Source organism: Oryctolagus cuniculus, chromosome 14 (assembly GCF_964237555.1).
Source record: "Oryctolagus cuniculus chromosome 14, mOryCun1.1, whole genome shotgun sequence".
NCBI lineage: Eukaryota > Metazoa > Chordata > Mammalia > Lagomorpha > Leporidae > Oryctolagus > Oryctolagus cuniculus.
The window spans coordinates 86992871-87005614 of NC_091445.1; the positions used below are offsets into that span (position 1 = coordinate 86992871).

At 40.3% G+C, this 12744-nt stretch overlaps 1 protein-coding gene and 1 non-coding gene across 51 annotated transcripts in view; both read left to right on the plus strand.

Annotated features, from left to right (window-relative positions):
* ERBIN (erbb2 interacting protein) overlaps positions 1-8049 on the plus strand; it is a 134638-nt gene extending 126589 nt beyond the window's left edge. For 28 of the 50 annotated variants that reach the window (XR_011382071.1, XM_051853683.2, XM_070056776.1 and 25 more), the window contains 4 exons: positions 1971-2177; positions 3154-3246; positions 4528-4602; positions 5986-8049. Coding sequence is in view for 46 of the 50 variants with exons in the window: in XM_051853683.2 (XP_051709643.2) it covers positions 1971-2177; positions 3154-3246; positions 4528-4602; positions 5986-6093 (483 nt within the window). In the remaining 4 variants the exon portion in view is untranslated. Of the gene's footprint in view, positions 1-1970; positions 2178-3153; positions 3247-4527; positions 5827-5985 lie in introns of all 50 variants that reach the window. The other 22 variants (XR_011382070.1, XM_070056782.1, XM_070056791.1 and 19 more) reach the window with 4 other exon arrangements.
* LOC127492911 (U6 spliceosomal RNA) lies at positions 1125-1231 on the plus strand. Its single transcript, XR_007922729.1, has one exon. It is a non-coding gene; the product is annotated as a U6 spliceosomal RNA (small nuclear RNA).
* Positions 8050-12744: the final 4695 nt, after the last annotated feature.

Genomic DNA, 12744 nt, shown 5'->3' on the forward strand with positions numbered 1-12744 from the left:
ATTTGGCCATCTTCCACTGCTTTCCCAAGCCATAGCAGAGAGCAGCCAGAACTTGAACCAGTGCCCATATAGGATACCAGCACTGCAGGTGGCAGCTTTACCTGCTACACCACAGTGCTGGCCCCGAGAGTTCCTTTTTTTAAAAAAGTGTACATTTTCTTCACCTCAGTCTGACTTTTGTGTATCTTTCAGCAAGGCTAGACATTCACATAAGAAATTTTTTTTTTTTTTTTTTTTTTTTTGACAGGCAGAGTGGGCAGTGAGAGAGAGAGACAGAGAGAAAGGTCTTCCTTTGCCGTTGGTTCACCCTCCAATGGCTGGCGCGCTGCGGCCAGTGCACCGTGCTGATCCAAAGCCAGGAGCCAGGTGCTTCTCCTGGTCTCCCATGCGGTGCAGGGCCCAAGCACTTGGGCCATCCTCCACTGCACTCCCGGGCCACAGCAGAGAGCTGGCCTGGAAGAGGGGCAACCGGGACAGAATCCGGCGCCCCGACCGGGACTAGAACCCGGTGTGCTGGCGCCGCAAGGCGGAGGATTAGCCTAGTGAGCCGCGGCGCCGGCCCTCACATAAGAATTAACGTGCAGGTCTAAAAATGTTACCAGTTTCCAAACTTTTCTAACAAATTTTTAAATGATTGAATAGTTTAAATGTATTTATTTCCCCCTTTTTATGCAAAAATATTTTTGTATGCAAATATTTATAACATGAATGTAGCCTGTTTTTCTCCCTCATACTAATAAGCTGCAAAGGTGAAGTCTAAAATTCAGGCTCAGTCACTAAAAAATGAGCAGCATTTAAAGCAAAGATAGTTCTTTAAACATGATAAACTAATAATCTCAAGTTTTTGTTTGGTTTGTGAGAAATAAAGTAAAATGTCAACAGTTGATTCTTGCAATTAATATGAGATTTATATTATAAGAGTTTTAAATTTCAAATTTATAAATACACATAGGAGGAATAAAGAAACTTTCTGCCACATAGATAATTGAATTGGGTTGTTAAATCTGGAAAGAAAGGAATAAATGTAGAAAATTAACTCAAATTAAGGAAAAGTGTACCACAAAGTTAACTTTTATCTGAAGAAAAATGAATGGATATACTCTTTTAAAAAAAAAAAGATTTATGTGCTTGCTTCGGCAGCACATATACTAAAATTGGAACGATACAGAGAAGATTAGCATGGCCCCTGCGTAAGGATGACACGCAAATTCGTGAAGCGTTCCATATTAAAAAAAAAAAAAAAAGATGTATTTTATTTATTTGAAAGAGTTACAGAGAGACAGAGTTCTTCCATCCACTGGTTCACTCTCCAGATGGCCGCAACAGCTTGGAGCTGAGCCAGTCTGAAGCCAGGAGCCAGGATCTTTTTGCGGGTCTCCCACATGAATGCAAGGGCCCAGGGACTTGGGTTGTTTTCCTCTGCTTTCTGAGATACATCAGCAGAGAGATGGATCAGAAGTGGAGCAGCTGGAACTTGAACTGGCACCTATGTGGGATGCTGGCACTTCAGGTCAGGGCTTTAAGCCCCCTGTGCCACAGCACCAACCCCTGGATATATTTTGAATGTATGTGTGTTTGATTAACTTTAGTATGGGGAAAGATAGTCATTTACATTTACTTAAATTTTAATTAAAAGTTCTGAATACTATTTACCATTTTAATACTTGGTTACTGTAAAAAGGGTAGGAACATTTATGTCTAACAAAGCAATAATTTAAAGTATAGATGATATAGTTTCATTTGAAAGCTTTAAAGAGTGAATCTATCAGGAAAGTTTAGAATTAAGACACTAATACCTTCTTTGTTTTAAGGTTTAAAATTAGAGAAAAATAGTAAGTGGCATGGTGTTATGTAATTTAGAATGTTAAAACTCTAGTGATTTAGTACTTTAATCCTCCAAGAAAAAAATCCAAATATTTGTATTAAGACATTATTATTGGTCATTTTAAGATACTTCATGTTTTTCTTAGATGCCTTTGAGTAATGGACAGATGGGCCAGCCTCTCAGGCCTCAGGCAAATTATAGTCAAATACATCACCCCCCTCAGGCATCTGTGGCAAGGCATCCCTCTAGAGAACAACTAATTGATTACTTGATGCTGAAAGTGGCCCACCAACCTCCATATACACAGCCCCATTGTTCTCCTAGACAAGGCCAAGAACTGGCAAAACAAGAGGTAAGAATAATCAAGACTACTTGAAATATGAGACTAAGCTTGTCATGTGTTTTTATAGGTTATTTAATTATTAGCAATAATACTATATAGAGTTTTAGCATTTGTTTAAAGGTTTAGTTTTATATTGTTTATATGATGTTAAACTTCATAGATCATACCATAGGAGCTAGTATTTCTGGAGTGGCTTTTTTTTATTTCAAGGAGATTGTTTTTCCAGAAATAATTGATAATATTCCAGTATTTAGACCTTCTATAGGAGTATAAATACTAGGCTGTTAAGCTGTGACACAGGCTTCATTCCTCAGGTTTTGAAATTTGACTGGACTAGAAGTCTACATACTATTGTAATATTTAATCTTAAAAATTACTTAAATTCCTAGGCCATTCATATATATTGGTAGTTTATTGATAAAGTGATAAATACTGTTAGGAACTTAGATAAAGATCAAGTGCTTTGTCTTGGCTGAGTCTCTGATAAAAGGGAGTAATCTGTGAAAAAGTTTAGTTGTGATAACATTTTTATAGCTAGGTTATAAACACTATCAATTTCAGGAAATGAAGAGTTATTATCCCAAAACCACAAATGAATATTTTAGATATATTGTGAAACAAGCCAATAGACGGAGATACTGTTTAATTTAGACGGTCCACAAGTACAAACTGATAATACCTGTGTTGTGCTTATGTCATTAGAATCCATGGTATCTAAAAAGTAAAATAGGGTCAACATTAATTTCCTAAGATAAGCAAAAAATAGGAGCTATGCTTTGTAATCCTAGCTGTGCCTTTAACTCACTAACTCATTAACATAATGTTCTGTGTTACAGTGTCATTTCATCTGCCCAAATGTTTATTTTTGAGGAATCCTTACATATTTATTTGAATTTAATTCACCAATATTTAATATGAATATTGTCATGTTGTGGCTTGTTTTGGAATAGTTATAGTAGTATTCTTTATTTTCATGTTAACTCAGATTCGAGTAAGAATTGAAAAGGATCCAGAGCTTGGATTTAGCATATCAGGAGGTGTTGGAGGTAGAGGAAACCCATTCAGACCTGATGATGATGTAAGCTTTGTTTATTAATTCCAATATCTCTTGTATATAAGTGAAAATTGAATAGATGTTTCTGTAAATCTGGATAGATATCATTTTTTGAATTTCCCTCTGTATTATTTAACTTTGGTTTTGAAATTTGATCAGTTCTAAGTAATTGAGAAAGAAAATATAACCAGAAATTTTGAATGTTCATGATAATATCAAGTGCTTCTTAATTTTCTTACTGCTTTTCCATACCTCTGTGAAAGTAATTCTGTAACTTTTTTTTTCCTTTAAGATTGATTATTTATTTGAAAGGCAGAGTTTCAGAGACGGAGAGGGAAAGAAAGAGAGAGATCGTCCATTCACTGGTTCACTCTCCAGATGGCCAAAGCAGCCAGGACTTGGTGATCAGGAGCCAAGAGCTTTTTATGGGTCTCCCACATGGGTGCTGGGGCTCAAGTATATGGGCCATCTTCCACAGCTTTCCCAGGCACATTAGCAGGGAGCTGGATCAGAAATGAAGCGACCAGGACTCAAACCAGCATCCATATGGGATGCTGGCATCGCAATAACCCCCCACACCACAGTGCCACACCTCCCCCTTTTTTAAAGATCTATTTTACTTATTTTAAAGACAGAATGACAGAGAAAGAGGGAGAGACAAAAATCTCCATCCACTAGTTTACCCCCCAGAAGGCTGGAGCCAGGAGCCTGGAACTTTATCCTGGTCTCCCACATGGGTAGCAGGGGCCCAAGCACTTGAGCCATCTTCCATTGCTTTCCCAGGAGCAACAGCAGGGAGCTGGTTGGCACCAGCTATTGGCACAGCAAATTAAGCTTCCCACTAGCAAAAATAGCATCACATACCAGAGTGCCACTTCAAATCCCAGCTGCTCCACTTTTAATCCAGCTCCCTGCTAATTGCCTGGGAAAGCAGCAAATGGTGGCCCAAATACTTGGGCCCCTGCCGCTCACGTGGGAGGCCTGGATGGAATTCTGGCCTCCTGCTTTCAGCCTAGCCCTGGCCATTTGGGGAATGAACCAGTAAATGGCCTATCTCCATCTTGAGCATGAGTGCTTGCTCACATTCGCATAATCACTCTCACTCTGTCACTTCACCTTTCAAATAAATAAGTATTTTTTTAAAAAAAAAGTTTTAAAAAAATAAATAAATGATTGTCACACTAGGACCCTAAGAAATCTTGGGCCATGATTCACATATTTACATGACATGAAAATAAGATTGCTGTGTGTACTCTGTTGTTTATGCATATTGTTTTGTGGTAAATAACTTTCTTGTTATTAAAGGGTATATTTGTAACAAGAGTACAGCCTGAAGGACCAGCATCAAAATTACTGCAACCAGGTGATAAAATTATTCAGGTAATTAAGATTTTTTATTTTCCCATGTCCCCTCTTTTTCAGTTTCTTTAGGTGCTTATTTTATCTGAACATGCACAGCGTGGCTCTGGCTTAGAAGACAGGCTCAGAGAAATACAGCTCTCGTTTTCTATTCCTGCCTTCATTGTTAATAGTGCAGACATTCATCTTTCTTATTTGAAGAGAGACAGAGACACAGAAAGAGAGAGCTCCTATTTGTTGGTGCTGGTTCATTCCCAAAATGTTTGCAGCAGCTGGGGCTGGGCCAGGTTGAAGCCAGGAGCTGAGAACTCAATTCAGGTTCCTTGAATGTGTGACAGGAACTTAAGTACATGAGCTGGAGCCAGCATTCCAACTCAGGCATTCTGATTTGAGACGCAGGTTTCCCAAGTGGCATCTTTAACCACTAGGCTAAATGTCTGCCCCCAGTAATTAATTTTTTAAAAAATAAATAATCCTCAAACTAAAATTAGGATAGAGATAGTAAAGCTTATTAACCAAAAGTACAGACTCTGGGACTGAGGCTGCCTGAGTTTGATCCTGGATCTAACAGTTTTTAAAAATATAATTTAGGGGGAGATATATAGTAATTTGTAAGTTTTTTATACATATAATTTTAAAAAGTTTTTAAATAATTTCAAACTTAAAAGTTACAAGAATATTACAGCAAACACCTGTGTACACTTCTTTTTGTCACCAGTTGCTCATATTTTGCCACATTGTCTTTAGACTTTGTCCTCTTCCCTTTCTGCTCCCCTCCCTCTCCATGCACACTCACACATTCATATACACTTATTTTTCCTGAACCATTTGGGAATCTATTGCAATTTTATGACTAAGGAAATTATTTTACCTCTCCATGCCTGGATTTTTTTTCTGTAGAAGAAGATGAAAAACTTTTGAATGTTGTTATGAAAATCAAAGAATTCAATTCATGTTCTGAAGCACTTAGGACTGTGTGCATGGTACATAGTAAGACCTCAATAATGTCAGCTTTAATTCTAGGTCTGGTGGTCTTCATCTGCTAAGGCAAATGAGAAGGCTAGCGCCCCCTACCTTGCAGTTTGGTCACTTCAGGCTACATTAGGACACACACACAGACAGGACCATGTCTGACACTGAATTAGACAAGTGTTTACTACAGTGGGCTGCTCCATAAGATTTGTCTGAAAACGTGGACAAAATGCGGGTTCCTGGACTACATCTTCAGAGATTTTATTTACAAAGGTATGGGGTAGGACCTATAAGCCTGGTGTGTTTTAAGTTGCCAAAGTGATTGTTATTTTCTGCCAGGTTTGTGAACTACTTGGCAGAAATTTAAGTACAGAAATGCAAATAAATTATATGAAATGTTTTTCTTAAAGACATTTTTCCTCTTTATTTTAGGCTAATGGCTACAGTTTTATCAATATTGAACATGGACAAGCAGTGTCCTTGCTTAAAACTTTCCAGAATACAGTAGAACTCATCATTGTACGAGAAGTTCCCTCATAAGCACTGTGGACAAGCAAGGGGGAAGACAGCAAGATTTACTGGAAGATACTTGCAGGGGAAATTAATATTTTGACTATTTTTATATATAAAGAACTCAAAAAATTATGTTCAAATTTGTACATTAATGAAATAATGGAACTTGTGGTTAGAGGGAAAGAACCACTGTACAGAATATAAAGAAGACTGTTGAATTCGTACCATATGAAACTTACTGTTAGGTTTTTAAACATAGCAATCAAGGCTGCAGAAACAAACCCACGTTGTTTTTGTATAGATGGTGGCTTTATTTTTGGATTTCATGTACATGACTGTGTGCAAGGCAATAGTTAGCCTTGACTGCAGCCCAGAGGCGGATGGCAGAGCCGTCTGCCTCATAGCTTTTGTGCCCTTATTTTTATTTGACTGGGATTAATGTTTTCTGCTGAAACTACTTTTCTTAATGTGGGCAGAGATTTGAAGTGTTGGCTTTTGCTATGTGCATATTGAATTGAAGAGTGAGTAGGTGAAGGTGGTGCTGATGGGTTCACTTTCCAAGGCCAGATTAAAAGTTATTTCCTATAAAGATCTGGAAGCAAAGAATGAAAAAAAAAAAAAAGCTGTCCATGTGTTTTTATTGATCGAATAATGCAATAAAATATGTAATGTCTTTTTTAAGGAGTGGAAAAGACAATAATTACATTTTAAGAGCTCTACAGGATCTGTTCTTGTCATAGTAATTGACTATACATTTGTTACTGGTGATTCAGTTTTTAATTTTTTAGTCACAGGAAATTTTTTAACTCTACTGTGGATGCATGTCCATGCATTTTCTGTGCTATGGAAATCCCCTGACTTTTTTGTTTGTTTGTTTGTTTATTTGTAAATGGTGGTACTTGCAATCTGTTTTATAATAGTACTCCATTTAAATCTAATTTATAATTTTTTTATTTTAAGCAGCAAGTGAAATTAAAATGGCCAGTTTTAAGATTGTGTTACCTGTAACACAAAATGTAAGGAGGTTTAGGAAAGCCTTTTGACTTCTGTTTGGCCTTGCATTGCCTTGGTAAAGTAAAAGGAAACATGGAGCACGCATGGAGCTAGGAAACCAAAGCAAGCTTGTGAACTGGCACAGTGAGAATCGCTGTGGAGAGCTGTAGAGCAAAGGGAGGGTCCTTGAGGCCTGCTCGTGTGTGAAGACGTTCAAATAAAGGGCTGTTCCTACAGGTAACGTTAAATGTGAACTCAACACTTCAGAGTCTTTAAAGGGTTTCTTAAGTTTATCAGTGTAATAGTGTTTTACCACCAACTGCCTTCTGTTCCTCATTACTGTAACAAATATTTGATGATAGAGGTTTATTAATTTTGTTTTTCCAAACCATTAATTTTTTTCTTCTATGTAATCAAATAAAATTTGAGTAACATGCAGTGGTAAGAATTAATGCATGGTTATTTGGACCAGAAAAAAGTGCCATAGAAGACCAATAAATGTTTTAGTTGAGGCTAGTCTTTAGAGCAATATTCAGTTCTTGCAATTCATTTTTAATTACTAAGAAAATTTGGGAATTTTTAATATGTTATGCTTTATTCTTTATTTAACTTTGATTTAATAAAAATTCTTATAGGACTAGCGATAAAACACCAACCTGCATTATTTTTGCAAGAATAACTTGGATTCATTTTCCACATATGCTAGTCAAAGTAACTAGGCAGCACTTTTTAAAATATGTGAACTCAAATATTGCACTTCTTTCAAGATGTTGTCAATTGGTTATTGTACTGTATAGTTTTAATAATTTTGATTGAAACCCTTTAACAACTCTTTGTAAATTTTAACTCATTTTAGTTGATTTTCAGTACTATTTACATAGGAATTGATTTTTATGGATATAGTAGAAGAAATGTGCTGTATTTTGATAAAATTCACTTATTGTATGTGTGTTGTAATCTCTAAAAAAAAGAATGACGGCTTCTTTAAAACAAGTCTCTGTTCCCTTTTTTCTTAGATGATCTATAATCTTCACATTCTCTATTGCTTTTAAATTTTCACAATCACATTGTGTTTTTGTTAAGATTTATTCATTTATTTGAAAGAGTTAGAGCCTTTTTTTTTTTTTTTTTTTTTTTTTTTGTGACAGGCAGAGTTAGTGAGAGAGACGGAAAAAGGTCTTCCTTCCGTTGGTTCACCCCCCAAATGGCCGCTACGGCCGGCGTGCTGTGCCCATCTGAAGCCAGGAGCCAGGTGCTTCCTCCTGGTTTCCCATGCAGGTACAGGGCCCAAGCACTTGGGCCATCCTCCACTGCCCTCCCGGGCCACAGCAGAGCTGGACTGGAAGAGGAGCAACAAGGACAGAATCTGGCGCCCCGACCGGGACTAGAACCCAGGGTGCTGGCACCGCAGGCGGAAGATTAACTTAGTGAGCCGTGGCACCAGCCTTTTGTTTTTGTTTGTTTGTTTGTTTAGTGAAGAGAGAGGTCTTCATCCACTAGTTCACTTCCCCAAATGGCCGCAATGGCTGGAGCTGTGCTGGCCTGAAACCAGGAGCCAGGAGCTTCTTCCGGGTCTCCCACACAACTGCAGGGTCCCAAGGACTTGGACCATCCTCTGCTGCTTTCGCAGGCCATAGTAGAGAGCTGGATTGAAAGTGGAGCAGCCAGGATTCGAACCGGCGCCCACATGGGATGCCGGCACTGTGGGTAATGGCTTTACCTGCTACGCCACAGTGTCGGCCCCTACATTATGCTTTTGGTCAGGGATACATGAAACTTATAATTGTGAAGTGTTCAGCTACTTTATTCTAGATACATAGATTAAAAATTTGGAAAAGGAACTAACCCAAAGAACAGTTGGTTTTTCAGTGATTTTTTTAAATTAATTAATTCATTTGAAAGAATTTTATAGAGCAAGAAGGAGAGGCAGAGATAAGAGAGGTCTTCCATCTGCTGGTTGACTCCCCAATTGGCCACAATGGCCAGAGCTATGCTGATCCAAAGCCAGGACCCAGGAGCTTCTTCCCCGTCTCCTATATGTGAGTGTAGGGGCCCAAGGACTTGGGCCATCTTCTACTGCTTTCCCAGGCCATAGCAGAGAGCTGGATCAGAAGTGGAGCAGCCAGGACTCAAACTGGCGCCCATATGGGATGCTGGCGCTGCAGGCAGCGGCTTTACTCACTACGCCACAGCGCTGGCTCCTCAGTGATCTAATCTTAGCTTATTTTTCTGCCTATTAAAATATTACAAATATAGCATGTGTTATATGCACTAATATTTTATTCTGTTTAAGTTTTTGTGATATTATTATAATTAAAGATCGAATGAGAATGTTTGTTACCAAGAGTAACACATGATATAACCTAAAATTAATAGCGTTAAAGTTTTGCACTTAAGTTGGGGGCTGGTGCTGTGGCACAGCAGGTTAAAACTCTGGCCTGAAGCGCTTGCATCCCATATGGGTGCTGGTTTAGTCCCGGCTGCTCCACTTCTGATTCCAGCTCTCTGCTGTGGCCTAAGAAAGCAGTAGAAGATGGCCCAGTGCTTGGTCCCCTGCACCCACGTGGAAGTCCCAGAAGAAGCTCCTGGGTCCTGACTTTCGATCAGCTCGGCTCCGGCCATTGCGGCCATCTGGGGAGTGAACCAGCGGATGGGAGACCTCTCTCTGTCTCTACCTCTTTTGTAACTCTGTCTTTCAAATAAATAAAATCTTTTTTAAAACATTTTTTAAAAAATTAACAGGAGCAGTAATTATGGCACAGCAATGGATGCCTGCTTCCCATATTGGAGTTGCCTGGGGTTAAGTCCCATGTCTGCATCCGATTCAGTGTATCCGCGTGCATCCTGGAAGGTGCAGATGATGACTCAAGTACCTGGGTCCCTACCACCACGTGGGAGATCCAGATGAAGTTCTGGCTCTTGTCTTCTGGGAGTGAGCCAGTGGGTGAGAGAGTTGTATTCCTCCGCCCTTCAAATAAAAATAATAATAAATTTAAAAATAAAAGGATGTGGTTCACAACTTAAATAAAATGAACAAAGGATGTGGTTAACAACTTAAATAAAATGAACAAAGTTTTCTTACAAAATGTTGGAAAATTAGATTCCATTAGAAATTTTATTAGGGTAAATAAGGGTTTGAAATTTGGATAGAAAAATCTTTTGAAGAAATGTAGACATTTTTAGATAATGCCTAAACCCTTTAGTGAACTGACTTTAATAAGTATAGTAAGTCTTCAGAACCAGAACTGTCTTATTTTTAGAAACAGTGTTTAAAATTTCTTACTCAATAGTTAAAAATTATACCCATAAAATCATATCATCAGTTTATTCATGAATTTTGGCACAGGTGTTTAATGTTGGTCTGTAAAGGAATTGTCAGTTCATCTGAATCCGTGAAATTTTAAAATGTCCTATGGGACTGGCATCATGTAGCTTGTTAAGCAGCTGCTTGTGATGTTGACATCTCATATAGGTGCTGGTTCAAATCCTGGTGTCCGACTTCTGATCTAGTTCCCTATTAATAGTCTGGGAAAAGCAATGGAGGATGGCCCAAGTGCTTGGGCCCCTACTCCCACGTGGGTGATCCAGCGGAAGCTCTTGGCTCCTGGCTTCAACCTAGCCCAGATCTGTCGCAGCCATCTGACCAACAGATGGAAAGTCTCATCTCTTCCTCTCTCCTTCTCTCTCTCTAATACCTTTCTTCGGGCTTGATTAATTTGGCAGAGCAGTTCACAAGACTCAGGGAAACGTTTTGAGTTTGCTGGTTTGTTATAAAGGATGGTGAAGGACACAGATGACAGGGTACAGAGGAAGAGGTGTGGAGCATCCATTCCCTTTGCAGGGGATCACCTGCCACGAACCCTCCATGCGCTGCCCTTCCAAAACTGCACCCTGTCCTTTCAGGTCTGTCTGTTTATAAGAAATCAGAGTCACAGAGAGAAGGAGAGGCAGAGAGAGAGGGCTTCCCCATCCACTGGTTCACTCCCAAAATGGCCACAGCAGCTGGAGCTGTGCAAATCCGAAGCCAGTAGCCAGGAGCTTCTTCCAGGACTCCCATTTGGGGGCAGGGGCCCAAGGACTTGGATCATCATCTCTGCTTTCCCAGGCCATAGCAGAGAGCTGGATTGGAAGTGGAGCATCCCCTGTGGGATGCCGGCACTGCAGGTGGCGGGCTTTACCAGCTACAACGCAGTGTGCAGGCTCCCCTTTCACGGTTTTGTGGAGGCTTCATTACATCAGTGTGAGTGACTAAATCATTGCCCATTGGCGATTGGCTTAAACCTTCAGCCCCTGCCGGTTCCCAGTCCTCTACCTGCTGTTGTCTCCTGTGAGCAGCTGCCATCCTGAAGCTACCTGCCAGCCCTCAGTGAACTCAGTAGTACACGACGAGCCATTATCACCGTGGCGATTCCAAGGCTTTTAGGAGTGTATGCTAGGAACTGGAACAAAGACCAAATAGAAACTTCACAATATCACAGAGAGCCAACAGTTTCTGTACCCTTTGTTGAAAACCACTGTTCTTTGGGGCCAGCGCCTTGGCGCAGTAGGTTAATTCTCCACTTGCGGTGCCGGCATCCCATATGGGCACCGGTTCTAGTCCCAGCTGCTCCTCTTCCAGTCCAGCTCTCTGCTGTGGCCTGGGAAAGCAGAAGATGGCCCAGGTCCTTTGGCCCTGCACCCATGTGGGAGACGGGGGATGTTCCTGGCTCCTGGCTTTGGATCGGCGCAGCTCCGTCTGTTGCAGCCATTTGGGGAGTGAACCAGTGGATGGAAGACCTTTCTCTCTGTCTCTTCCTCTCACTGTAACTCTGCCTCTCAAATAAATAAAAATTAAAAAAAAAAAAAGTGTTCTTGCCCTATCGAATCACCTTGGTGTTTTGATAAGTTTGTGTGCTGTTTCATATATCTGTTTCTTTATGCCAATACAAGAAACTGTTAAAATTAGTCTTGGACGGCTTATTACTATTAGAATTTCAGACCTGAGACCGGTGTAAGCAAGGTAGCCAGGTTTCCACCAGCTGCCAGATGGATCTGGGTGCCCAGTCTACATACAGACCAGGGTAAGCAATGGAGCAAAATTCAGTGAAGAGAATACCCCTGGCAGGCCAGGTGAGAGCTCAATTTGCATTCATACTGGGGTCTTATAAAGGTATGGGGTCCAATTCTCCATTTCTCCTTTCCCCCACCTTCTTCCCTTGGGCAGTGGGTTACCTGGGTGTGAAATTCCTCCCAAGGTTTTGTTACACACTGGTACCAGACTGGGTAGCTTTCTCCTGAGTGCTTTTCTTAGAGGGGAAGTTGGGACCACCTATAAAGTCACTGGGGTCCTGGGCAGGGTTTTGTTGTATAAAATGCGGAGCTGCTTCCAAGGCATGATTCTGAGGCTGCTACATTCCTTTTTGCAGGCTCTCTGTTTTCCTTAGGCTCCTTTCACAAATGTAGGCTAATTTCTGTTTTCTTACCTAATAGCTGGACAGCCTGTTCCCCAGAGTTGATGCAAGGAAACAGGTTTATTCAGGAGGCTAGCATTCAGCGGGGAAAAAGGCAGACATGTTCAGTTTCAAAAGTGCCTTTCCCAATTTGTAAGTTAGCAGAAGGATTTTGAAAAGAGAAAGGAGCATTGGGGAGTTTCGGGAAGATGATGGGTCTGGTTGGCTGATGTCCGTCTGGTTTCCAGGTGGGCTC